This window comes from Ptychodera flava, chromosome 1, assembly GCF_041260155.1.
Source record: "Ptychodera flava strain L36383 chromosome 1, AS_Pfla_20210202, whole genome shotgun sequence".
NCBI classification, from domain to species: Eukaryota; Metazoa; Hemichordata; class Enteropneusta; family Ptychoderidae; genus Ptychodera; species Ptychodera flava.
In genome coordinates, this window is record NC_091928.1 from 62,526,379 (window position 1) to 62,554,353 (window position 27,975).

Here is a 27,975-nt window from a genome sequence, read left to right on the forward strand (position 1 = left end):
TTTCATTTAAAAAATTTATTGACAGTTCCTTGCAACAAATTCTAAATCACACTGAGTCACTAAAATATCTACTTTGCAATACCATTGATAAAAATTTCAACTGCTTGTCATAATCTACACATACATCTCATCCTATCATGAATTAAGCCTGAACAGTACCTCCTAAAGCTCTTTTCTGAAATTATCAAAAAAAAAAAAGTTTGCTTACCTCTTCCTAAAACAGAGTCTAGTTACACTTACCTTGGGACAAAATGTACTTACCTACCTTAGCTTTGCTACTGTCAGTCAATCTTTGTAATACAGAGTTGTGTGTCAGAGAAAGCTTTAAATCAGTACACTTGATGCTTCTAATGTTTTCAACTTTATAATTTGTATTTGCATTTCCAAACTCAGGATTAACCAATAAGCATTTTGAACCACTCTGTAGTAATTGATATTCTACCAACAGAGATTGTTTAACCTCTTTATAGTCACAGATGTGGTATTTACACATTATCTGGGGATGACAAGTGTAAATTTTTGCCTATTTTGTTCATATGCAAGTTTAATCTGCACTGAAAATGCTAGTGACAGTTATTTGCATAAGAATTCCTGATATCAAACTTTCTAGTTCTATAGTTGACTAATATCAAGTTAACGGCTAACAACTTAGTTACTTTGTAAATTGAAAATTTTAAGGTGATCATATCAGAAATTTTCACATTCAAACAAGCTTTCTTTATCATATTGGTTTCCTCAACACGGAAAACCTAGAAAAATCTTAAGTGTACAGTAATGTTGAAATGTTAAGTACAGTACTTACTGGGTAAAGACTTTTAAGGACATAACTACCAATGAAAATTGTGTGAAATTGAATACACTACTTTTTGAAAAATGTACAACACTACAACAGATGTGTGGTACTCCAAGCCTTTCAGAAATGTAGCGAGATAAGGTTTTCTCAAATTGTGATTTTAAGGTGGAATGCGCCTGGGGACAGATACATCTACAACTCATTGCTGATCTACCACTTGTGGAGCTTATTTTAAAGCTATTGGAGAAAGTAAAACTTTCACCATGTTATTTTCCTCGCAGAGTTAAAACAGATATGGCGGCTATTTCGAATTTCAAACATCGCAAAATGTTGGCCAATTTGTTTGCTACTTCCAAACTTTGCACAGTGACCCCAAATTTTTAGCGTTGATTTGGCAACAGAATGGTTGAAAGTTTCGTTTATGAAAGTTTGAGCGAAAGTTCAAGTCTTCACTTTCGTGGCGCGTACTACCTTAAAAGGACATTGTAAAGGGTAAGGCCCTCCCAAGCAATTCTGTAACCAAATAAGTTCTTGCAAGTTCAGTTAAAATCTTTACAGGCACATGGCACAACCAATATCCATTAGGTTCAGTGGTTCCACTTATAACTACAAGACCAAGTAGAAATGACCAGACCCATCAAGCTAGGAGGTACAATTGAATAAAATTGATGCAGTTGGGTAGTCAAAGACAGCAATATCTGTAAATAGAAAATACAGGAAGGAAATGTTAAGAAATCATGCAACTTTGATAAGCAAGCAGGTCACTAAAATACAATTCAAGCTCCGGGTTGAATATACTGTATAAGATATATGGCTGGAAACTATATCAGTGGGCTATGTAACAGGATGATCAATCAAAATGCCAATCATCCATTTAATAAATCTTGATCAATAAAATGAGATTTCTTGAACTGATTAAATTTAGAAAACCCTGACAGTGAGTCTGTCTAGTACAAATACTCTGTGTTGAAACATTTCCAGGTATATTTCTGTCACTAAAGCATTGTGGAAGAGCTGCAACTACAAAGTACAAATTTAAGCTTTGCTGGTTGAAAAACAACTCTGTGGACAGCTGTACCACACAGTCAACTTTACTACAGGTAGGTCTACAGTTGAAATAGCTACTTTTACAAATGATCTGTAAGTATTTACCTATTGATGTTCCATTTCAGCATCAGTAATTTCTTGCATGGTATACTCTGCAGATGGTGGAGATGGTACTTGGTGATTAAACATAACATCTTCACCTTCTTCAATATCTTCTTGTTTGATCATCATCTGTCGCCCATTGTACTCATCTTGATATAATTCTGCTTCATTCTCTCTATCCATATCCATGTCCCTCTCTCTACCTCTATCCCGATCCCTTTCCCTATCTCTATCCCTATCTTCCCTGTCTCTTTCCCTGTCATCACGATCCCTCTCATCTCTTTCTCTTTCCCTATTCTCATCTCTTGGCCTCTCCTCCCTGTCCCTATCTCTGTCCCTATCCCTTTCCCTATCCCTGTCCCTACCTCTGTCCCTATCTCTCCTATCCCTATCTCTGTCTCTATGCTTTCGTTCCCTGTCCCTATCCCTATCTCTGTCCCTATCCCTATCGCGGTCTCTACGCCTTTCACGATCTTTGTCACCCCTATCACGATCACGCTCTCTCTCACGTTTCCTTTCTCTGCTACGACTTCTAGATTTTCTGCGAGGCTCTCGGTGTTCCCTTTCTCGTTCTCTGCTGCGTCCTCGCTCACGGCGTCCTCTATCTCTCCTATCTCTATCATCATCTCCACGATCACGTATGAGCTGCAAAAAAACAAGTCATTGTCAATGACATTGTCTCCATTTGGTTAATAAATTTGGAAACAAAATGGCCGCCCCACGGCGATAGTGGATCGGTTCACAAAACATAATCCATGTGTATATGTAAGATATGAACATTAGGGAGTAATGCTTGTACCAAGTTTGAATGAAATCGCTCCAGGCATCTCTAAGATATCTGCGAGAATGGATAAACACATAGACGTACGTACAGCAGTGTGGAAACTGGCCAAAATATTTGCCAGACATCAGGACTGGTAACTTTCAAAACTTGCCTGTCCTGCCAGAAAGTTGCCTGTCCTGAATTTTTGACAAATCCATTCATTCAAAAAACACAAAACCATTATGTACTTCAAACTGTAAACAACTTTATTTTCAACATGAGTATTAACTATGATCTTACAAACAAACTGTTCTGAATTCCACTGTTTGAAATGAATTCTAATCCGGACTTGAATACAAAATTTCTACAATAACAAAGCTGATAACACTCTGATTAATTAATTAGTTAATTCAAACACACTTTGCCCATATCGCTCAAACAGTTAAAATGTTTCACGATAGCGGTTTTTAACAACGGGGAAACATTTTTTTTAATTTTTCTCCATTTTATGCCACTTTATCGTATAAAACAAAGATGCAATCAGTCATCGAATTTGTACTACAATCAACCAAACTGAAAAGATTGCTGAGCAATACAGAAAATATCATCTGGCAAAGAAAATCAAAAACTGAGAGAGCTGCCATATAAGTAATCAAAGTTGGCGGCATGAATTAAATAAACCAATACTCTCCTCAGACCAAACCGATTTCAAAGGGCGTTTACAGCAAATATAGTTAACGAAACCATGAAACCTGGGAATGGCTAAACACAGAGAAACAAGATTTATTTCTCGAAGCAGCCCTCCACAACATGCTTTTCAAACACCGGAAAGCAGGCACCAATATCGACCCGAAATCTATTACAAAGTCCACGAAAAATTGACACAAAACTAAAAGTTCGGGTAATCGATTTAAATGCCTAAAACAAACTAATCGTTGACAGATTAGTACAACATTTACTGTTAACATAACAAGCACTAGCAACGCTCAAAATATGCCCTAAAACAAAAATCCTTATAAGCGTCCAGAAACTCCGGTCGATGGTGGGTCATGTTAGATATAATATGACACCACACACCGGATCGCTCACTATAGAGTCAGTCAATAGTGGCTAACTCTCTCAATAACGAATCTGGCGTCTCCTCCTGGAGGACGAAGATGACTTCATCACACAACCAAACAGATGGGATACAAAACAAGAGAGCGACTGATGAAGGAACCCATTTTTGGTTCCGAAACACTGTTAAGACAAATCACTCAATCAACAAACCGGTTTACCGGGGACCCAAATCACATGAATAGGGTCAAGGCACTATCGATTCACCAGTGTCTCGCCATGTATTCCACACAAAATAAATGCAGTGATCCTTTTATTCACCATATCGTAATACTAAACAATCTTGGTAGAGCCGATGTGTGGAGTTGGCCTCATTTTCCTTTATATCCTTTATATCTTTTTTATCTTTCCTTTATATCTTTATATTTATAGCACTGGCTGATATCGCGCAAATCTCGCTTAGTGTGAGATTTACTGGAATGAGCGACTTCCTGTTTACCCGTGTTTACATGTCTCGCTTGCATTGCATTCCGGCGTCACACAGTTGCGCAGTTTCAGTAGCATAAGCGCGTCGAAGTCCAACATATTGGTATACTACATTTTGTTTAAAACAACATCTAGAAGCAGCTGATCGATGAGATTAGGGGTGGACCATTTGATATCCTGGGGGGGGGGGGGGCTTGGAAGATTTGGGGAAAAAAAAAGATGCCAGGTGGAGTTGCTCGAAAAAAAAAAATCTGGCTTTTAGTGGCTGATGGAAAAAAAATTATGGACCATTGCGACTCGGAAAAAAAAAAATCTTGGCAATTGTTCGATGCACACTGCAGCATCAATAAAAATCAAGCAGTAGCTCTGGAGTTTTATAAAGCATAAACCATTTCAAGCTTGAGGAACAATAACTGAATATGAACAATTGTACAGTATACATGACCTTCTGATTAGAGGAAGTATGCTGAAATCGAAATTGCTCACCAGTGTTTTCCAGAAATGTGTAAATCTGAATGTAAGGATTTTGTCAAAATACCACAAGAAGAGAGACAGCCTGCAAACATTTTACTATTATCGTTTGCGTATAGAAAACTCATAACAATGAAAAATGCGTAGAGACTCAATCCAATGTGTAATATTATTACGCATTGGATCGACTCTCTACACATTTTTTCATTGTGAGTTTTCTATATACGCTTGTTTTATTCGTAAATGCGAACACTGTTATAGTGAATTATCTTACCAATGTTTTTCTTAACAAAAGCGAATGTGTTTGATTAGAATTGAATGAGTTTGATGGTTTTGGGGAAACTACTATGTGGTAATGAAGAGTGGGAAATGAGCAATGAAATGAGCAGACAGCAGGTGATTTAAGATTAAATGTTACATCTTCACTGCAAATAAAACCATAAGTGTGTCATAAATAATACAAACAAAACAAAATCATGTTTGTTTTTTGTTGTATGTGAGCCACGTCTAAGACACACAACAAAAGTACTGTTTCAGTCAGTAAATGTCACCTCAGATGCCCCAGAGAAAAACCATTTCCACTCCAAAATTTCATTTTTCGCCTTGCGAGAGGGGGGACACCCCCTCTCGCGCGCTCTCCCCCCTCGTTCGCTACGCTCACTCGCCACTCAGTCACTTCCCTCGCAGTCCACCCATCTACTTTCTTAAATTACCCGGCTACTTTCAATGTAAGGACAACACTGACACGTAAATGCCATAAATGTACATGATTTTACAAATATGTTTTTGTAAAGTGAATCAAAAATGTACATGTATTTACATATCTTTATTTAGTTTCTTGAATATAGTCTGTGTGCGATAGAACAGCATCTTGTTACTGGGTGTGAAAAACCAAGCAAACAAACATTGCACCGAAATTTGGTAAAAATTAAATATATCTCGAAGAAGGAAAGTGAAAAAAAAGTTGCCAGCATATGCCCTGTAGAAAAAAAACAAGTCATCGTTGATGACACAGTCCCCACTTGTTAATGGGTACTTTGATTACAAGTCCTCAGAGAGGATAGAGTCCTCTTCATTTATTAGGTCTGTGATCAAAATACTTTTTAATAAATTCGCTTGATACATGTCTGAGTTGTGGTTCAGGACATGAAAAAATCGTAATAAAATGGCCACACGGCGGCCATATTGGATCTTATCACAAAACAATTCAATGTGCATGTGTGTGACATAGGTCAAAGTCCTTGTACCAACTTTGAATAAAATCGGTTGAGATATGCCTGAGTTATGGCTCTGTACATGAAAAAATCGTAACAAAATGGCTGCATGGAGGCCATATTGGATCATATCACAAAACAAATTGATGTGCATAGCTATAACATTGGTCAATATCCTTGTACCAACTTTGAATAAAATCGGTTGAAACATGCCTGAGTAATGGCTCTGTACATGAAAAAATTGTAATAAAATGGCCGCCTGGTGGCCATATTGGATTGTATCACAAAAAAAATTGACATGCATATGTATGACAAAGGTCAATGTCCTTGTATCAAGTTTGAATAAAATCGGTTCAGATATGCCTGAGTTATGGCTCTGTATATGAAAAAATCGTAACAAAATGGCCGCATGACAGCCATATTTGATCGTATCACAAAACAAATTGAGGTGCATATGTATGACATAGGTCAATGTCCTTGTACCAACTTTGAATAAAATAGGTTGAAACATGCTAGAGTAATGGCTCTGTACATGTTAAATCATAATAAAATGGCCGCCTGGCAGCCATATTGGATTGTATCACAAAACAAATCGACGTGCATCTGTATGACATATGAAGTAATCCATTTACTAATTTGAATGAAATCGCTCCAGGCGTCTCTGAGATATCTGCGTGAACGGACGGACGCACGCACGCACGCACACACGCACGCACGCACGCACACACGCACGCACGGACATGACCAAACCTATAAGTCCCCCCGGACGGTGTCCGTGGGGACTAATAATTATGGTGAAGCACATGGGAAAAAAAATAATGGCTCTCCACCAATCTTCCAAGCCCCCCCAGGATATCAAATGGTCCACCCCTTACTGGGTATGCCGTATGGGCTACTATCGAGAGCCCGACACACGGACGTGGAAGTACAATTTTCCTCCCGTCCGACTGAAAAGTTACCCGTCTTCGGACGGGAGGACGGGCGTTAGTTTCCAACGCTGCCGTACAGAGATGGACCGAATCCCCCCAATAGAACAACACTGGTTACAATATTGATCAGTTCATTTACTCACTTTAACATCATATCCTCTCTTCCAGAATGACGTATATTGACATCCGGACCACCTTTACGAGTACTTCCTAATCCTCCACCTGAAATGGAAAGTTAACTTTAGCAATAGTCAATGGCTTGACAACCGAGTTCAATTTTAATTCAGTCAATTTGGATTGGAAGAAACAATTTTCATCATCATCAAGCTTATGCTCCACAAATGAGCTACAAAGTCACTGTTTCCTACATATTTTGTCAAATTTTCATCAATTTGGAAGTAAATTATTTCAGGTGACACCTTAGAACACACAGCAGGTTTGGCCAACTAGACGTGCCACTTAAGCTCCGCTTTTTAAAAGAACACAAGAGTAAGCACACCATAACTACTTGTAGCAACTAAATAAATAATTGTATCAACCAAATGAATAATAGTATCTACCAGATACAATACTAGTATCTTCAAATTACAATACTAGTATCAGATCCAATACTAGCATCTACCAGATACAATTATCAGTTCGTTTGCCACTCTAAATTTAGAGGTTCGTTTGCGCAATCGCAGATTGGATGACCTCGGTGAACTTTGATATGCGCATGCGTATTCAATCCCTGAATGCATCAAACAGATTACAGTGGGAATCTATGTACGTACGTGTTGCCTACGTTATCTGACGCGGAAATGGACGATGACCGGCCACAGTGCAGCCGGGTAACGAATTACAGTCAACTCGCACCTTTCCCAACCCGCCCAGAACCAACTTGCCCAATTCCAACTCGCCCGATACCAAGTCGCCCGATTCCAACTCGCCCGATGCCAAGTTGCTCGTTGTTTGAGATGTAGTTGTAGATTCCATGTACGCAAACCCGATGGCCCGAGGCCAGCTAGCTCTGCATGGCAGGGCTGTGTGTTACCGGCGTTATACGGCCTCCCACCACATGGGAGGCCGTATAACGCCGGTAACACACAGCCCTGCCATGCAGAGCTAGAGGCCAGCTATTTTCTCTCGTAAAAGACGGTCCTACTGTTCCTAAAGACATGAGCCAGTAACTGCAGTAACTTTCCCTATACGTAAAGAAACCGAACGAAATTTATTCTTTCAAGAGATTTGCAAAACATGAAATTCGCAAATAAAAACTTTTCCGCGTTGGCACATATTTCAAGCCCTAGCCGCACCTATGGTTCTCAATGTTAGAAATATTTGTTGTAGGCTGTTTTAAGAAATAAAACTTTTTTTTTTACGTACCAAGTACTCATAAAAATTGCAAAATAGTATCGGGCGAGTTGGCATCGGGCGAGTTGGTTCTGGGCGGGTTGGAAAAGGTGCGAGTTGACTGGTACCCGGTAATAATGCCGGGACCGATCACTTAGCGAAGGTAAATAGGTTGTTTACACACCAATTTCAAGCTGATTTAGACCTCAATGTTCGCTTTGCCGTACATTTTCGTCCGTGTTCATAACTGAGCGCCCATTCATTGGTAAATTCCCGGGGACAATTCATTGGTATATCACTGTATGTACTATAATGATGAAGTTTCGGAATGTGAATTAAGTTGAACTTGAAGGCGACGTGCAAAGTAACTGATTTCACTCCGTGCCCAATGTGTCTTGGTCGGTTCTGAATGTGTGACATACACATGTTTGACTAACAGCAGTGTATCAGTATTAAAACCTGTATCTCGAGCATGCTGAAGCTTAACATATTTACAATGTGGTTTAACTTCATAAGGGACAGTGGAAAGTACGAAGTCAATGTCAACCCCTACCCACGTACTACCCTAGTGTGGGGTATTTGGAAATAATATTATGAAGTTTGTCAAATGCCTCAACCCCGGGAAAGACAACTTGGAAACATTCAGTCAATAAACATAGCTCTTTATCAAAAATCTGCACTTCCAAAGTTCTTTGAACCATCCAAAGTTCAGCGATCATCAATTTCGCTGGCTTGACCAGGCTAAACGAATACAATTTGGAAGGGTAACCGATTTTCAAAAATGTCCCCCAACGTCCCCCATCAACGTAGCTCGATGAAACTGCCATCCTTTGTTCATCTATATTTATCGATTGAATAACTTGAATGACATTGCTCACAAACACATAAGTACGTGAAAATGGGGCATTTTTGAACTGCAGGTGCTTGACCTGTCACTGCTGATACTGAAAACATTGAGGTCACGATCGCACTACGTCAAACAGAAAGCTCAAAAAATTGGCAAATTACGACTTATCATGCTCTCTTGCTGCCATGATGTTTTTCCTAACTTGGCCTTGCATAGCGTTAAAACAAAGGCCGAAATTAGCCGATGTCCCAAACCAGACACGAAGACTTCGAAGTCAGTGACGTAATCGAGTTGAGATCTGGGCATGCGCAGTCGTTCGAAAACGAACCTCCAAATTAAGAGTGGCAACGAACTGATTATTAGTATCTACCAGATACAATACTGGTATCAACCACATACTAGTATCTTCAAGTCACAATACTAGTATCACCCTGATACAATACTAGAATCTACCAGATACAATACTAAAAGTATCTATCAGATGGATACTAGTAGTAACCACATACGATACTATCAGATATAAGGTACCACTTTGCTTATGTCAGCAATAACAAATCATATCCTTCAGTTTGAAATACAACCAGACTGGCACCAAGTATGTGATCAACATTACTAGACTCCATGTCATCAACATTATTTGTCTCATGATTTTTTTAAAGAGATTTCTTGAAGTATCAGTGAATATCTTCCAATGGATACAAGATGCTACATAAATTATTTATCCCATCCTAAGGAAAGGAATTTGACCAAAGCGGTGATAAAATGCCAGAACTGAGACATTACTGACCTAAACGTCTTGGCAACCATCCTTTGACAGTTCTTGCTCTCTCTACATCCACCAACACTCTACGTCCATCTATCTTCTTGCCATCTGCATATTTGTATGCAGCTGTACCGGCGAAAAGAAAAGTGATACACAAATATGTAAATCTCTGTCATGTAACTGTTTGCATTCAAATACACAACATGGAGGTGATACTTACGGTTCATTCTGTCCTGCAAAAACTGAAATGATCATTATTGTTTCAAAGAGCAGCAGTCTGCTACACAGTGTGATACAAACTTTGCACACACACATTACTCTTACCAGGACTACTATCCACCACATTGTGTTGTTTATTTTATACAATATCTGTATAAACAAACAACTTTTCACATAAACACATGACAAGATACGCTGCAAATGGAAACATTTCTATAAACACTCAATGGTGCATTTTGCAACAGAAATTTTCAAAATTATTATCCAATGTTCTGTACAAAAGTTTGTGTAAACACAAACTTGAAATCAGATTCAGATTCATTTGCCATGACTGTTGATAAACAGAACAGAGATGGTTGTACACACAAACTTAAAATTAGATTCAGATTCATGTGCCATGACTGTTGATAACTATGGGTTGTTACAAGTGATCACGGACTGTGAGCACAATTAAAAACATGTATCATTGCTATTGATAAATATGTATTCTGAAATGAAGAATAATACAATTGAAATCAAAGCAAGGAATACCAATGATATACCGGTACTTGTCACAGACAGGTACTAGTATTTGTTTTTTCGTTGTCCAATATAGTGATATACAGATTGGCATCGGATCCTATGTTAGCCATGCAGAAGGTACAGTGAGTTGTTTGAATTCACTGGTAACATAACTGATATGGCACCACACATTGCATTTTTTCACCTGTCACTATAACAGTCATGTATCCATTGATTTAACCCTGATCCTACTAAGTTTATCTGTCATATCAGCTCAAGCTGGTTAAGACCAGTAAGACAAAGTAAAGTGTTCAATATACAACTGTATGTTGAGATTTGAACAAAGATCTGAACAAAGGAAGACCCCTGAAAACACATACTGTAAACATACTTTAACTTAATCTGTTATAGCATGCTATCAAAGTGGTAAAGATATGTGTAGTTTTACTTCAATAAAGCTGTAAACCAACTTGGCAGATGATAAGAGACAGGCCTGGTAGGAAAAGAGTTAATTTACAATTCTCAAATACTCAAGTGTTGTGTATGTCAGAGATTACATATCGAAAACCTTGACATGTATCAACATGGCTCAGAAAGGGTTCTCCAGGATGTACCCACATAAGGTAGACAACACATACACTCTATGATCTTTTCATTATCATTCTGAGGAGTTCAAGCCTTTGATCCCTTGACTGCCTTGAGTGCTACAAATTTCCAGTGTCACAATTAATTTATACCTTGAGAAATGAGTAGTGAGATACTAGTCTTGTTGATAATATGATTGACACAGACATTACTATTTATGGTAGTCAAAGGGTCAAGGGACTAAACTACCTGGTTTTCCACCATATTCTGAATTTTCTCTAAATGGAGTAGATTGTCTAATATCCTGAACATTCTGTCATGATTGACACACATAATGTCAGCCCCAATTGCAGAAATAAAAGACAAAGAAATTATTGATATAATTTCTGGCATCAACCAAAATGTGCTCATGAGCTGACATTTGTACACACTTATACAAACATCATGTGTAATAACTTGAGTTATAGATTGTGTTATGAACTTACAGGTACTGTTACTTCAGTTGTTTCATTCATGCAAAAAAACTGTGATATCATCCCCTTAGTATGCAAATCTAAAGACATTTAGTTAATCCTGATCAGTGTTCTCGACATTCCAACCCAGATCATATCCATGTTGTGGTTGAAAAAAGAATCATCAAATCTGAATGGTCTTCACAGACATCAGCCACATCATGTCTCTCACACCAACCATCTCTCACACCAACCATCTCTCACTTAAGTCTCATCTCTCACTCATCACAGTCATCCATCATTCCAACCTCAATCTTTCTTTCTGTCATCCCAACCCAATTCTTCTTTTGTTATCCCAACCAAATCTATCTTCTGTCATCCCAGCCAAAATCTATCTTCCGTCATCCCAGTCTAAATCTATCTTCCGTCATCCCAGCCAAAATCTATCTTCCGTCATCCCAGTCTAAATTTATCTTCTCAACCAGAATGTGTCTTCTGTTATTCCAAATCAAATCTTCCTTTCTGTTAAATGTACCTTGCAACAGTCTTACCATTGTAACCCAAACCAATATCACAGGTTAGTGACACTTTTCCCGATCCACCCTTACTTCATAAAAAGTCTATTCTCATCTAATCTTAACATGGTTGCCATTCCAAACTAAATTTCAAGGTGACATATTATTCAAAGTAGAATCTCTAGTATACAGACTTACCAAATTTTACAAAACACTGAAACTCTACTTTCACAGAGTGACTTATTCTAACCTCTTAGCTACAGCTCTAATTCAGTATTGTCTTGTAGCGACACATTTTTCATTCAAAACCCAGTGTAAAATAGACACTTTTGTTACTGTATATGGTGTTACCAATATGAACCAAGAGTTCAGCATAGGAAATACTTACACAGTTTAAGTCCCACTCCAACCCAGGTCCTACCAACTATGAATTATTTTTTCTAGTCTTACCAACAACTGTTTTTCAAGGTATGTTTTGCCAGTTCATGGCAACTCCTACCAGTATCTTCCTCATATGTACTCAAATCACACACATCTTACCAAGCAATACAAATTATCTTTTCCATCAAAGTTATTCCATCTTGAGCCTTACCACCTATTGGCACATTTAAACCAGTCTTACCAACTGAATATTAACTTCCACCATTCTTACCGGTGTCAACCGTTGTTTTAACATGTTTCTTACCATACTGAATGGTTATTTCTACCAAAATCTTACCAAGTTGAATGGTAATTTCAACCAAAATCTTACCAATATTGAGTGTATCTTTTTGCTCTTAGTGGGTTGGTATTGCAGGTCGCCAGTTAAAATCCATTTGAGTATCAGTGAATTACCTCAATGTCTTACCAACTTGAGTGGCCATTCCTACCAATGTCTTACCATTACTGACTTGAAATCATATCCATGTCTTACCCACTTGCATGGCTAATTTTACCAGTCTGTTACCTACATCCAAAGTCTTAACACTTTTCACTTCAATAACCTCTTACCAACATAGTGTGTTGCTTCATCTCTTATGTCACTTCTTACATCCAGATTTTAGCGTAATAATCATGCTTTTTTTTGCTTATTTGGAACAAACTTTTGCACCTAAATCCATCTAGTCACAACAGGAAATCATTTATCAGTTTTTCAAAATCCATTTGTAACATTCTTGATAACAATGTATCACTTTTCACCTATCAATTCCTAACATTGTTCCAAATAATTTGTTTTTATCAACAAATTTGTAACATTGTTGCAAAAATGTTTTAAAAAATCAAGTTGTAACATTCTTGCAAATACAGTTGCAATTTATATAATCCTACCCATGACAATTTAGCAACTTTTTAGATTCCTACATTTGCATATCAATGAAAATCAATCTCAGCACATGAAACTTGGCATTTCATTTCTGAATCTCTCATTTAAAATGCACGACAAACATCTTTGTTTACTGCAACTTCTGCCTTCTTAAATATTTCAGTTCACTTCTGTTCCTTGTATAATAATTTGCCTAAACTGTAGCATCTTTTTTCTCCTCCATTCAATTAGATACAAAGTTTCAACATAATCTTGCATGAAGTCTACATATAACACTGATCAAATAATACTGTTTTATCTCACAGAACATAAGAACTGCTAGGAAGTCCATCTCTGAACAATGACTACTTTTCAGGAAACAATAATTTACATTCCAAAACACAGCACAAGACTTACATCATGTACCTGTTACCCACTTACAGTTAACAAACCCTCTTGGGTCTGTTCAACCTACCAAATCACTTAGCCAGTCTTGCCTACAACCAAGGGAACTTCACTTTTTTATGTCACTTGTCAATAGTCCAGGCCTCGGATAAACTCCAGTCAAAATTAATCTTCGATTTGCCTCCATATTGTTTGGAACTTCCCAACTTACCCGTTATGGTGTTTTTAGTGGTAACATTCTAGCCACATCTGTTTTTCCCACCTAATACTGTTAATCATTGTTTTCATATTGTAGCCTGGTTATTGCTTTTATATACATCTGGAAACCCTTGTTGCCTAATTGATAACTTGAATTCTCATCTCACTACTTTCAAAGACTATCTGATAACTCATTAAAAAAACAAAATCCGTATTTAGAATCTTGACAAACTGGTTAGATTAACAATTTTAAAAACTTGTAACCTTTATGACACTTTCTAGGTTACATGTATTTTGTCCTGAATCTCCGGTCTCCTTTCTTTGAATTCTGGTTCTAACTTGTGATACACAAACAGCAAATACAATGAGCACCATACCTCATAGTATATAGTGTTGTGGAGATGCACATTTTTAAAACCATATAAACAAAATTACACTGACATAATGAACATTTTGCAATGTCCCGTACCATTATACCAATCAGACAAGTCTTAAGTAAATGAATAAAATCAGGCTGTAAACATGCTTTTCCGGGATTGAAACATCTTAGTAAATTTGCAAAGTAATCCAGTTGGGTCACTGCAGTCTGACGGGGAACAGTTTACAAATGAGATGCTAGACTCTGGATATGCCTAATTCAATGAGACATGTGTCAGACATGTGTCAGTACAGTCATCTCTACACATACTTCCATATTACTGATGTGCTGAACTAAGAAATATTAGCATCTTGCAAAGTGAAGAGACAAGATAGTGTGTTTACACTTGGAAACTTAATCCTTCTTGAGACGTTTAAGCAAGACCAGGCTACTTGATTTTGAGATCGAGACTTAATTTTCTAAAGGAAAACTTAAAAATGCCACTGGTTTAAGTGAAAAATGTCAAAAGTATATCAGATGTGACTAGAAGTGTTTCATGAAAGTGTGTTAACCCTGTCTTACTAACTGTGGACACCCTAACTTGCCAAAAAATCTCTGTATCACTCAAAGCATATCAGTTGATTCAAAATAAAAGTGGTTTTTACAAACATGCATTTTGCTTGCATGTAATTTCTTGTAAAGCTGGACTATGGATCTGAAGTTTGTCTTTCCTTCTCACTAACAATACTTCCTCCGATCCTCCTAACATCATCGCAAGATTTGCTTCATGTCAGAAAACATCTGGGCTAATATAGTTGAAATGTTTAATAAAAAAACATTTAAATCACTGAAAAGTCTGATGCCATATGAGCCTTGAATGCTTGAATGTGCAACTTCACATGATAACCTGACTACAGTGTATAAGTCCATGTACAAATTGATTGACAAGGCAATAAAACCAGCAATGTAAGTTTCACTGATCAACAAGAACTAGGAAAAGCAGGCCTTTGTTGATTCTGTTGAAGGGACATATTATATTATATTTTGACAAACACCTTGTGTACTATTCCATGTGTGTACCTAATTAACAAATACAAAGCCCTTATAATCCATTCAATTCTATAATCATAATTAGCGGCTTTCTGTTAATAATCTCATCAAGAATTTCTTAAATGGATAACATTTCTTATACCTCAGGACGACAGCTAAACCTCTAAGTGAGAATTCTAGATACCTCAAGGTGGCAGTGCCTGATACTCCATGGTGAGAGCTCTAGATATCTAATGACATGACAGCTTTCCATGCCTCAGGGTTAGACAACTCAAGGTGACAGCTCTAGATAAACCTAAGGTAGCTCCAGATATCATACATGCTAATGTACGGAAAGTGGCTTTATCTTGGTGAGGTTTAAAATTTTGGAACTTCTAGATCCATAGTCCAGCTTTAACAATTTCATATTATGTTTTTTTTCATTTTTTAATAAATTCTGATATGCCAAGATTTAAAAAGATATTATTGGATGATTCTAAATGTGTGTATTCATGTGTCGCATGTGGAGTTTGCAAATTTTACATGATAAAAAAAATCACTGACTGCTCAAAAAGAGGAAAGGGGTTGGGTGTTTTTCTTGTTTTTCAGTAGTTCGGAATAAAGATGTTTAACTTTATCAGAATTCAGGAGATTGACCTTCAAATTGCCATCATTGAATTCTGATGCTAGCCTAAGAATGGCGGAAGAGTTTCTGAAGATTTTGAAGAGACCACCCGTCAATTTTTAGGTAGCCAAAATATAAATTGGACATATCAAATTTGCCAGGATTACAAAGGATACAAACTTGGAGCCAAATGTTTAAAATACCAAGTAACATTATTAGATATTTCACTGAATTTATTACTTTCTCTTTATTGAGGAATTTAAGAATAAGTGGGGTAAATTTGTAAGTGTAGTATAATATACCTGGGTGTGCTTACCACATGATACCCACCCATATCTGTAACACAGTCTATAGATGATTACAGGACAATCTAAGCTGTCTGGAAGCACTGTGTCAAAAATACAATACAAAGACACAGTTAAACAAAATGCCAGCACTTTTTCTGTATTCAAGAAACTTGTAAGGTGTTCTTACCTGTTTATTTATTTTTACCTTTATCAATATTTCTGTCAAAATGTGTCTGTTATCCTGATGAATTCTATTCAAATTATACAAATATGTAAATCCCTTTGCTCCCCAACCCAAATCTGAACTCGGATACCTTTGATGTCCCATTACTAAACTTCTCAAAATGTAGTTTTTGTTTTTTGCTTTTGTTTACACCAGTCTGCTACAAAACCACGCCATTGCTAGAGTAAAACACCAATTTCAAGACTAACAGAGCACAAATTGCAAACTTTGTTACGTTGCTTGTTGTCAGTGACAACTTCTTTAGAACTTCTAAAATTACTTGTTTGATTCAGGTATGAGATTTAGAGTGCTATAGGGAACTGACGCTTGGCTAAATGTTGCAATTTTCAAAGAGTTACACTCAAAGATCTTAAGGTAGAACATGCCTCCGGGACAGATATTCACTCTCTCAAATTTCTACAATTTTTTCTTATTACTCCTCGTGGTGGCTAAATTTAAAGCTCTTGGAGAAAGAAAAACTTTTACGGTCTCATTTTTTTCCAAATTCAAAATTGTAATTTTTTCCCATAAAGTTAACACAGGGATGGTGGCCATTTTGAATTTCAAACATTGGTAAATGTTGGGTTATTTGATTCTCTAGTTCTAAAATTTACATGGTGACCCCTGATTTTTATTCTTGAAAGAGAATGGTTAAAAATTCATTGAAGAAAGATTAAGCAAAAGTTTGTGTCTTTCACCTGTGAGGCACATACTACCTTAATGCTACTTAAATAACTATTGCTCGTGACATAGTTAAGCCAGCATGCTTTCTGCATGATAAACTTCACTTCAGAGTGGGTCAAAATTAATTTCTCATTGTCTGGATTTCTAAAACTTACTGCAAGCACAATGATCAGTTCATATGTATTAAACTGAAGCACTCAACAGTGTTTAGAATACTAACATTACAACATTGTGTTCCTTTTGACTGGAGACTCCCCCAGGTGAATTTGTTCACTTTTAAGATATTATAGTGATTATTATCACATGACTTCAATACCTATTTCTCTCTATTGAACAGGTAAATGTTTTTCATTGATGTCTTTCCATTTAATTTGCAATGTTTTAAGGGTCCATAAATGGGATACCCATGTTGCACCAAAGCTATTTTTTCAAAGTCATAGACATCTTTGATTTGCTTTTTGCAAGCAAGACTTCATGCATAACTTTGTAACATCTCTGTATTTAGAAAGCATACATACTTTAATCAGTATACAAATGAGTATTTATACTTTTGTATGACTCTCCCTGTGCTTATAAGCATTGTCATACTGAATACCATTATGTAAGTAATGTCAAGGCTGGTAGTACTTTAACACAGCAGATGGCCGAAATCATACAGATTTCTTTTCATCTATTTACATTTCAAAGAATGTTAGGTCCCAGCATTGTCATTTCCTTGTTTAAAGCATGTCCACTGTATTAACAATTACAAAACGGACATGACAACATTGCTTTATTCAAGGATGTCTCTTACTTTTTAACATGTTTTATGCATAAAGGATAACATTCCCTTTTTCTGCATTAGGATGTCTGGCACAGTAACCATTGCCAATGATAGTCATTGATAATCCCTTAGCACTGATATCATTGAATAATTGTGATATTTATCAATGGCGACTGTAATGAACCACTTACACAAAAATAATTTTGGCAAATGTGGCTAGCCGACATATAGAAATAATTTTCTGCATAAATGTTTTCAGATTCAGCTGATAATCAATAATTGCTTGGAATCAAAGACTGCATATGATGATCTGAAATCTAATCTTGGTGAAGATACTGAATAATACCACACAGATACTTACAATGCATGTCTCTCTCATGTTCATACTCAATAAATGCATACCCTCTTGGTTTCCCAGATTTCACACAGTGCACAATACGAATCTGAAAGAAAATAGTTATTATTTTGAGAAGAAATGAACGGACATTTCCCAGGGCAGCTAAGTGATTGGTTATATCATTGAAGGCGGGAGGGGAAGGAGTCCCCCCCCCCCCCCCAATCACTTGAATGTTGAATTTTTATGGTATCAGGACTTGTACAGTGCATCTATTAAAGCAAAGAAGTTGAACCATGTACTATTGAACTGATAATTACCTCGGCGACAGGTATAGAATGATATTCTGACAAGTTCACAACATACTTACACAAGCTATACTGAGCACGTCTTGAATGAACTGGTCAAAACCAAGTGGTACAGCCATCGCTGAGATGGTTTATTACTAATACATCATTACAGTTTATTGAAATTATGACATGAACATCAAGAAAGGAATTTGCATGAGTGCAATAGTGTACAACTATGGACAACTTACACAGAAAACATTATACTTTTGAGCCCCTCCACCAAAAAATTCAATTACATTTAGCCAAACCAGGGCCTTGTTTTTTCATGAATAGGTAATCTTTATCAATATACAGACTGAGAGTACGTATATCTTACACAGTGGACAGTGTTTCAGTTCAGGGTGGTACCTTGTATCTTACACAGAGGGCAGTGTTTCAGTTCAGGGTGGCACCTACGTATATCTTACACAGAGGGCAGTGTTTCAGTTCAGGGTGTTACCTAGGTATATTTTACACAGAGGGCAGTGTTTCAGTTCCGGGTGTTACCTAGTCTGGTTCCCTGACCCATTTCCCCGGTAGAGGGCGTGGGGAAATATAGGGTCAGGTACCGGGTAGCCATCTTGAACAGAATTTTGTTCAAGATGGCGGAGGTTAGTCACCTGACAGAACAATCTACAACAAATATGGCTGCTACCATGAAAACGCCGGTCAAAATTCGACTGGATCAGAATTATGTTCGAACACTGGTATCCGAACCAAAAACATTGGCACACGAGACGGGAAACATAAACTGAAAGGATTAATCCAGAAGTACGGGGAAATAGAGGTGATTGAAGGCTGGCTGTGATATCGCAGCAGTACTTGTGGCGTGTATCGAACGCGCTAGGGTCATTGAGGTCATCGCCGACTGTGGCGTGACCCCAATGACCAGAGCACGTTCGATACACGCCACATACAAGTACTGCTGCGATATCACAGCTAATTGAAAGCAAACTTTGTTGGAACTGTGAACGACGATTGATTTCGATGGATAGAATGGTGTCCGAATTTCGTGAAAAATGCCAAGCATCATGTCGACGTTCTAAAAGTATCAAGAGGTGTGCTAAATCACAGTGGCTAAATCATGGAGGTAAAAAGTCTTTCTTTCTACCTCCACGGCTTTGTGGTACAAACAAGAAGTTGGTGTCAAGTGAGCCTGAAAGTGCGAAACCCAAGAAACATGAGAAAAAGTTACAAGTGTTACTTTCATCCAATCACAGCTTGTTTTATTTTAACCCAATAGCGTCCATGTTTACATTAGCCGGTACCTGACCCTATATTTCCCCACGCCCTCTACCGGGGAAATGGGTCAGGGAACCAGACTAGCACCTTGTATCTTAAACAGAGGGCAGTGTTTCAGTTCAGAGTGGCACCTAGGTAGATCTACACAGTGGACAGTGTTTCAGTTCAGGGTGGCACCTTGTATCTTACACAGAGGGCAGTGTTTCAGTCCAGGGTGGCACCTTGTATCTTACACAGAGGGCAGTGTTTCAGTCCAGGGTGGCACCTTGTATCTTACACAGAGGGCAGTGTTTAAGTTCAGGGCGGCACCTTGGGTGCGTTTGGGCGTACCGTTCTCGTCAGGAGAACATCGACGAGGGCGAGCTTCCGATAGCTTGTTCTTGTTCTTGACGACCAAACGACACACAGCCTCGCTTTGGCAGAACTTGGTACAAATGTGATTATAGTCACGGCAACAGACAACTTTCACAAAGGAAATCCTGTTTCGCTATATTTTAATCATCGTTCATACATAAGCTTTACCCAAATATTACGTTGAAGACGTTTGTTGTACATTTGTACAACAGTTTACTCTCAAAAATTTTCGACAACTCTCCAAAAACGAAAAACATCAAATGTTTGGAAAGATCAAACTTGTAATAATAATTCACCTATCTCGACTTGTATCCTGAGACGTTTTTCATACAATAGCAACATAGCACTGACATTTTCATTTCGCGCGGCTGGTTTCCGCCATCTTGTTCTCGTCTGCTCCCGGATCAGACCAGGGTTGTGTTCTTCGTTCTCGAACGAAGATCGGCTATTTCCGGAAATGTAGCGAAGAGAATCGAGCGCGCTCGGCATATCCGAGCACCGTTCTTGTGTCGAGAACAGTGCGCCCAAACGCACCCCTTGTATCCTACACAGAGGGCAGTGTTTCAGACCAGGTGGCACCTAGGTATATCATACACAGAGGGCAGTGTTTCAGTTCAGGGTGGTACCTACGTATATCTTACACAGAGGGCAGTGTTTAAGTCCAGGGTGGCACCTAGGGGTGCGTTTGGACGTAATGTTCTCTTCAGAAGAACATCCTACGAAGACGAGCCTCCGATGGCTGTTCTTGTTCTTGACGACAAAAGGACACCAGCCTCGCTTTGGCAGAAGTTGGTACAAATGTGTAAAAACTTGTGTACAAATGCATTTCCAAGCATCGTTCTTGTGTTGAGAATGGTGTGCCAAAACACACTATCGGTATATATTACACAGAGGGCAGCCTGATGTAAATACCTCATGTAAAAACAGAAATAACCCATGTTACTTTACAAACAGCACAAATACATAGAGTTTCTAGAATCTAAACATACCGATTTGATTGGTCCATATGCTTCAAATTCCCTCCTTAGCTTAGACTCAGAGGTGTCATAGTTCTGTAAAAAGGAAGAACACAAAATAATATTGAATATCTGAATGAAATGATTTAGGGACAATCAATAAACAATACACAATTCAAGAGTTTTCACTGATAGAAACCATGAAGTACAAATATATGGAAATAATCCACTTACTGTGGTTTTTTGTCAAATTCATGTCACGTGATCTGCATACACATTTCTTAGTTTCAATGGCAGAGCAACACAAATTCTCTGAGAAATTAGAACCTTAGAGTGGAAAGTCTTGTAAAAAGGCACTTATGACAAGTATATTTCACAAGATAACAGCTTTGATAAACAGCAGTTGGCATTGGCCTAACTTGATAGACTGTTTAGCGAATGGCTCTTGTTACACAGTGTTGAGCAATCAAAATTTAAACTGTATAGTATAGAGTAGTTGAATAAACCCCACGGTTCAGATCTGAGAGAAACAACTGTACCTACATTTGTGAACACAAAGCCAGACCTGAGTTAAACTTACATTTACCAAACATTTCAAGGTTCAAAGCAGCAAAATTTGCTGAATTTGTTCCTTGTAACTTTAGCTTGTTAACTGTGATATGATGAACAGAGCAAGGCATGTGACAATAGAGGGCGCTATACCTACAACTACTGACTTGCTTATATGGTTCTGTGCCATGCATGGCCTAGACGCACAGCAAGTTTTCTTCCATGATACAGAGTTCTCCCCAGAGTTCCAAGAGTGGTGGACGGCTCATTAATATTCATGAGCATTACTATTCATGAAAAACTAACATTTTATATGCTTGTATGTTTACTTTCTTAGGGCTTGATGTACAAAAAATTACAGCCATTTCCACTGACCTTCAAGGTATTTTTTCAGTTTTAACTGAACAACACAGAAAGAAAAAAAAATCTTTACTAGTTGTAAAGGAATATTTTGAAGCTTTCGAAAAATAATGTACCACTTTGTCATCATTTTCCTGTGCTTATATCATCCCTCACCACTATGAAGTTTAGAATATCATTGCACTGTACCAGCATCCCATGTTTTTCAAATGACCTAGGTGGTCTTGTTAATACTCATGCGCAGACTCAGTGGAGTTTAAACCAACAACTTAGGGGTTGACTAATCGGTCATAGTTTTGAAAGTTGAATTTCTCAATGTCAAATTCGCTTCAATTGCTTCTTGATAGTCATTGTAGAATGGGAAAATTCACAAACAGAGAGGCTTGTTGCCACGGACAAGTAACTATTGGCTTATTGACCTAAAAACTATGTGAGTGTTCACTGATAATTCGAAGACTTGAATCGTGGACACCAAAGTTTGCTCGTGACTTTCATTGCATGCAGTCTTTCCACAATGCCACTCATTGAACCTGAACTGAACATTGAAGAGTACTTTTTAGAAGAGGTCCTGTTTTTTGTGCTGATTTTCGCTACCGCACTTCATTTTTATAGTGTTATAACCTTGACAAAGCAAAAAATCTTCAGTTTTTCTCCTTCTTTCGATCGTAAAGAGATACTGTGTGACAGGAAAACTGTGTCTAGTTCATTAGGGCAATGATCTTGTGAACGTACGTTCAACAGCTAAACAGCTTTTCATATGCAAAATCAGCGTGCGGTAATTAACCGGTGGTATTGTTTAAATAGCATTTTATTGAAGGCATTCTATAGTACCATTGTTTTCATCAACTCTTCATGCAATTTTATGAACTGCTTAATGTCAAAAGTGTCATAGACATTCATGTTGATTGTTCAAAGCATTGAACAGCAAGTGCTGGACAGTCACTTGTCAATGCTGGTCGGAAATTCTGAGTGCAAGACGGGCCCGACCGGTGCTGAACGGCATGGGGAGAACCCTGATTAGACTCAATTTTCTTTTACCTCCCCTTAGAGGGCACACTGCTCCATTGACCCACAAATCACTTTATGTACCATTCTAAACATTTACACTCTTCAAAGTCACAAGGAAAATGTCATGGTTTACTGTACGAAACAAGTGTTAACACTCCAATGATTCCATTTGCTGACAAAACAAAGTTGCTTACAAAATTACCACCAAGATTGGTGATGCGGAGCAACAATTATTGAATGATACAACCACATCAGTTATTAATGTCTTCACAAAGGGTAAAATTGGAAATGTTTCAGAAACAGTATTTGTCATTTGCAAACAAGGAAGATTAATAGTTTGTGTCCGTGTGTGTCCCTACACACAAAGTTAAGTCATTGTTTTGGTGTTTTAACCAGCTTAAGTGCCCTCTCAAGTTCAAAAGGTGTATATGGCTGAGCATATAGATTTGAGAGAGTTCCTATAAGAAAGGTATCAATATTCTCCCTCTACCAATTTGTCTGTTGCTGTCCACAGATTTCTTGTAACTGAGTTTTAATGCCTTGATTTTCCAGTGGCCCTACTCTGCTGTCCTTTATCCCTTGTTGTAGCTGTGGAAACGCAGCTATCTGTTGGCGGGGTAGCTTGCGTCGTTATGCGGGTCAAAGGTCAACCCCGCCATGGATAGCTGCGGGCCAACTGCGAGCGAAAGTGGGTCTATTACGACGACACAACATGTATCGGAACTTTGAACGGCAAAATAAACCAAAGTGAGCGTAATTCAATAAAATGACCTATACCTGCCTGAACTCTGATTATTGCTCATTCCCTAACTCCTTTGTGAACAAAATTTCCGGTTCGTTTGCGTAATTCGGCTGATTTTCCAAGGATTACCCAAGATTTTCACCCCAGCAGCGACCTTTGACTTCTATCGATATGCTAATAAGGACGTCGCTCGTTCCGATACATGTTGTCGTCGTCGTAATAGACCCACTTTCTCTCACAGTTAGCCCGCAGCTATCCGTTGCGGGGTTGACCTTTGACCTGCATAGCGATGCCCGCTACCCGCCAACAGATAGCTGCGTGTCCAGAGTTACCCTTGTTTTAGAGCCTTTGCAGCTATTTTTTGTATACGAGGCTGTCCCTACAGGTTCCATTCTGAACTTGCTGGATACTTGTTCTGACCAGACAGAAATAAATTATCTGGCCTCTTCATTGGACCAACTGTTAACCTGCAATGCAGTACTCTGTGTGGCCCACACAACATAACTGCATTGAACACTTGGTTGTTATTTTTTGCTCGTAAGTTAAAGATTCCCATTTCATGAGGGTATTTAGAACCTTCCTAAAACGGCATGGCATGTTAACACAGCATGTTGCAGATCAGAGTTAATTCACACAGGCTCAGGGCTGGCCGGGGAAACCATCTCTAATCTGAAACATTCCAGGACATTCCAGGACCACTATGGAGTGTCCATACATAACTTTTAATTTCAGTATTTGACCTAAGATGGTTTAGAAGTGTTTCAGTGGACCATGTGTGAACATAGTTTGTGATGCTATAACTATTGGTATTGAAACGCTATAACTACCATACTTACAATTCTTGCTACAAATAAAGTCTTGAAAGCGTCACCGGACCCACTGATGTTGTTTGGATCCCCTGTAAATATACAAATTGATCATCAAGTCTCCTGGACCAATAGTTCAAACATCAAACTGTTAGGATACTTAAGTCTGTAGTCTTCAGACATTTTGATCCTCTCATTCAGAGAATAATCATTGTATTCTCTGAAGACATGCCATCACTCTACCTGGTGTTTACTACACAAAGCATCATTAGCTGACACCTTATGTGAAAAGTCCAGGATGTAAAACAATCTATATTTGGCTGACAAATATGGTAAGAAGTCTGGAAAAAAACAGATTCTATCATTGGCCAACATTCTATACAAAAAGTAAATAACACAACAGGTGTGAAACATGATAATACTTGAAAGTTACACATGGCTGCTGATGATCCCATCATTAAAAGGGCATATAGTTCTAACTTTTGAGATTTTTCACAATTTTGGTTTTTCATTTCAACTCGTTTCAGTTTCTACTCCCCAAAGCATATTGAGATAAACAGTGTTGAGCTTGTCAACTCAGTCTGTACATGTGCAGACTGCATTGTCACTGTTGACAAGTGAACTCTGGTCCAACCTAGGAAAGACAACCAGTGAATTTTAACTGCATAAACATTGTGTTGACAAGCTACGCTGAATAAGTGGGTGTTCCAATATTCTTTGAGCAGTAGAACAAAAACTTGCAATTGACATGCAACACAAAAGTGACAAAAAATCACTAGAACTTGCAGCTATTTACTGCTGTTCTGACATAAATAATGGGATGCACCGACTACATTGTCAATAAATATTTGAATGTTATTTTCAGATGAATTGTTCATACTGAAGAATAAAATGATTAGAAAAACTTTTTCCCACTAGGAAAAGAGTCTTACACATTCCAAGCTCTTCTTGTAATTTCATGGACATCTGGTCATTTTTTTCTTTTCTCTGAAATAAAAAAAACCACACTATTGATTACATTTCTTAACTTTTTTGTCATTTGACAGTGTTGAAAAAATCTATTTGGCATGAAATGCCAAGAACAAATGTGTTTCTGGTGGACCAACAATGGAGTATAGTGGTCTCTGTGCATTTTTATCGAGCAACTACATGTACACTGGTTCACGGCTTTCAAACCATAAACATATTTCAACATGATTCTCTATACTTAACTGGATTTTTTGCATCCAAGATTTAATAATTTCACCGGAAATTCTTATCACAAGGTCCTTGCAGGACTATCAAGGACTGATCAGCTAGTTTCAAGAATTTTTCCAGGTATATCCAGAAGTATATCTCATCACTGAATGCCTCGGGAATAGCCAAGTGATATGTGAATTATATGCAAATTAGTATGCTAATTGGCCATTCGGCTTTAATTTTCATTTGTGGAGAACGCTGCTTAAGGTCAATACAGAGACAGTGACCTGACTTTGATTCAGAGATGGTAACAGTGATTTCAGGTCAATATAGAGATTGATTCAGAGATGGTAACAGTGATTTCAGGTCAATATAGAGATGGTGGCCCTGATTCCAAGTCAATACACGGATGTTGACCACAAAGCTAGCTCCATGACATAACCATGAAGGTAGACCTGGCTTCTACCTCCATGACATAACTGAGGAACAATCTAATAACAATCTTCACCTTTCTCTCCATTCGTTCATCTTTGGTTTCTACTCTTGTTGGTGGAGGGTCTCTTTAGGATCCTGCAATGAAAGATGGACAAAAGATCTTGTAGAGTTAATCATTAACACTAGTCCCCACGGTACATGTTTTTTGAATAGAAGTAAATGCATTTACATGAACCAGGGTTTATGTAACATCTGCTGAAATGGTCAGGGTGGAAGTGACTGGAAGCCATTTTATTGCATTTACTTCACTTGTAGCAGTTTTATCCCTCTTTAGAGATGCTTTGTTCATCACTTAGTACTTAATTTGTCATCAACAATGTGCCCTAATTTGAACCACAAAGAATGAGTCTGACATCACGTATTCCTTCCAGTTTTCAGTAGTAAAGCTGTTTCTCCTTCAGAGTCATTTTCTTGTCACCTGACATTCATCAGTCTTATTTGTTATTTGTCCTTTGTGTACAGTAATGATTTGGAATTTCAGTTCTGATGAGTTTGGGTTGATCAATGCTGGCGTTATTATTTGGATCTGCTGGAGGAGTAGCAGCCAGTTTTATCTCACACTAGTACAAACTTAGACTCTCCACAGTCGCTGTGCCTTGTTCTGTGCGCCGCGATGGGCCTGCATTCGAAGGCTACGCTTTGACGACGCGCTGGCAGACACAGCGACTGTCGGTTCTTGCAAGGATATGAATATTCATAAGGTAGTGCCACCAAAAGAAATACCTATCTTACTGGGCGGAGAGAATATTATACTAGTAGCTAGTAGACCTATATACGCGGTATGTTTTCATTTGTCATTTTTAAATTTTATTTGGCAATGGTACTTGTCATTTGTTTCTGATTGACGGATGTGTGGAGTTCTATAAAGTACCCGGATCAGGCAGAAATCCGACCGGTCGCTTGCAAGAACGTCCAGACCCTGGGATTCGCGTCGCGTCTGTGAAGGGCGCGCGCGTGTTCCAACTGCTTGACAGGGAAGAACGCGAATACCAGGGTCTCTGCCAGACTAGTACAAACTGTACATTGATCATTGGCAGTTAGTCAACGAATCTGTTAACTTTTTACAAAAGGTAACTGGTCAACTGGACCCCGTACAAAAGTCAACTGGACCCAAAAATATTTTTTGCCTATTAGTGAAAAATTAGCCGAAGTAGAATATCACTTTTGCTGATATGTTTATTTTCTCGACTGTTTGAAGAAAATTTATTGTCCACGTAATCGATACACGGCCTTCTCATTTCCTTTTGGATGGCGGCCATATTGAAAAAAAAATCAGCCAGCGTTATTAATTTACCGTAACTTGAAAGCAATTATCGGGTTTTGAAGAGAAATATAACACAACGTACATTGAAGGCAATCAAATTTAGAGTAACCTTACCTCAAATTGCTCCAAAAATGTACCTACACCGTGATATCCTGGGCCGGACTTTTCGTGCGGAAGTTTTACCATTGGCGGCATGTAGGGAATCGGGTCTCTGGGCGCAAACAACGCCAGCAAATTTGGTGGTAAAAACTGCGTCATTTCACGTCCTGATGTTCACCAGAGTTTCGGGATAATCCTTGCTTCCAATATGGGTGGATTATCAGATACAGTCTTCCTTAGTTCCTTAGTTGAATGTTTTTAACGCATTTCTTGACAATAAGTACAGCCTACGTCTCACAACGAGTCATGTGCGTTACAATATTCAGTGT

General features: G+C 38.2%; 1 protein-coding gene across 1 annotated transcript; it reads right to left on the reverse strand.

Annotated features, from left to right (window-relative positions):
- LOC139146412 (U1 small nuclear ribonucleoprotein 70 kDa-like) lies at positions 1 to 27,974 on the reverse strand. Its single transcript, XM_070717772.1, has 11 exons — positions 27,657 to 27,974; positions 26,297 to 26,348; positions 25,542 to 25,596; positions 24,640 to 24,701; positions 21,178 to 21,240; positions 18,291 to 18,372; positions 9,828 to 9,929; positions 7,005 to 7,083; positions 3,821 to 3,866; positions 1,946 to 2,587; positions 1 to 1,491 (listed from the first exon to the last, which is right to left on the reverse strand). The coding sequence occupies exons 1-10, from the start codon at positions 27,803 to 27,805 to the stop codon at positions 1,946 to 1,948; spliced, it is 1,332 nt and encodes a 443-aa protein (XP_070573873.1). The 5' UTR covers positions 27,806 to 27,974; the 3' UTR covers positions 1 to 1,491.
- Position 27,975: the final 1 nt, after the last annotated feature.

Coding starts and splice junctions, on each gene's coding strand:
- LOC139146412 (XM_070717772.1), bottom strand. CDS start 27,805: ATGACGCAGTTTTTACCACCAAATTTGCTGGCGTTGTTTGCGCCCAGA. Junction 18,373..21,177: donor CATATGGACCAATCAAATCG/GTATGTTTAGAT, acceptor ATTTTCTTTCAG/ATTCGTATTGTGCACTGTGT. Junction 2,588..3,820: donor CCAGATTCGTTATTGAGAGA/GTTAGCCACTAT, acceptor GTTTTTTTGCAG/CTCATACGTGATCGTGGAGA.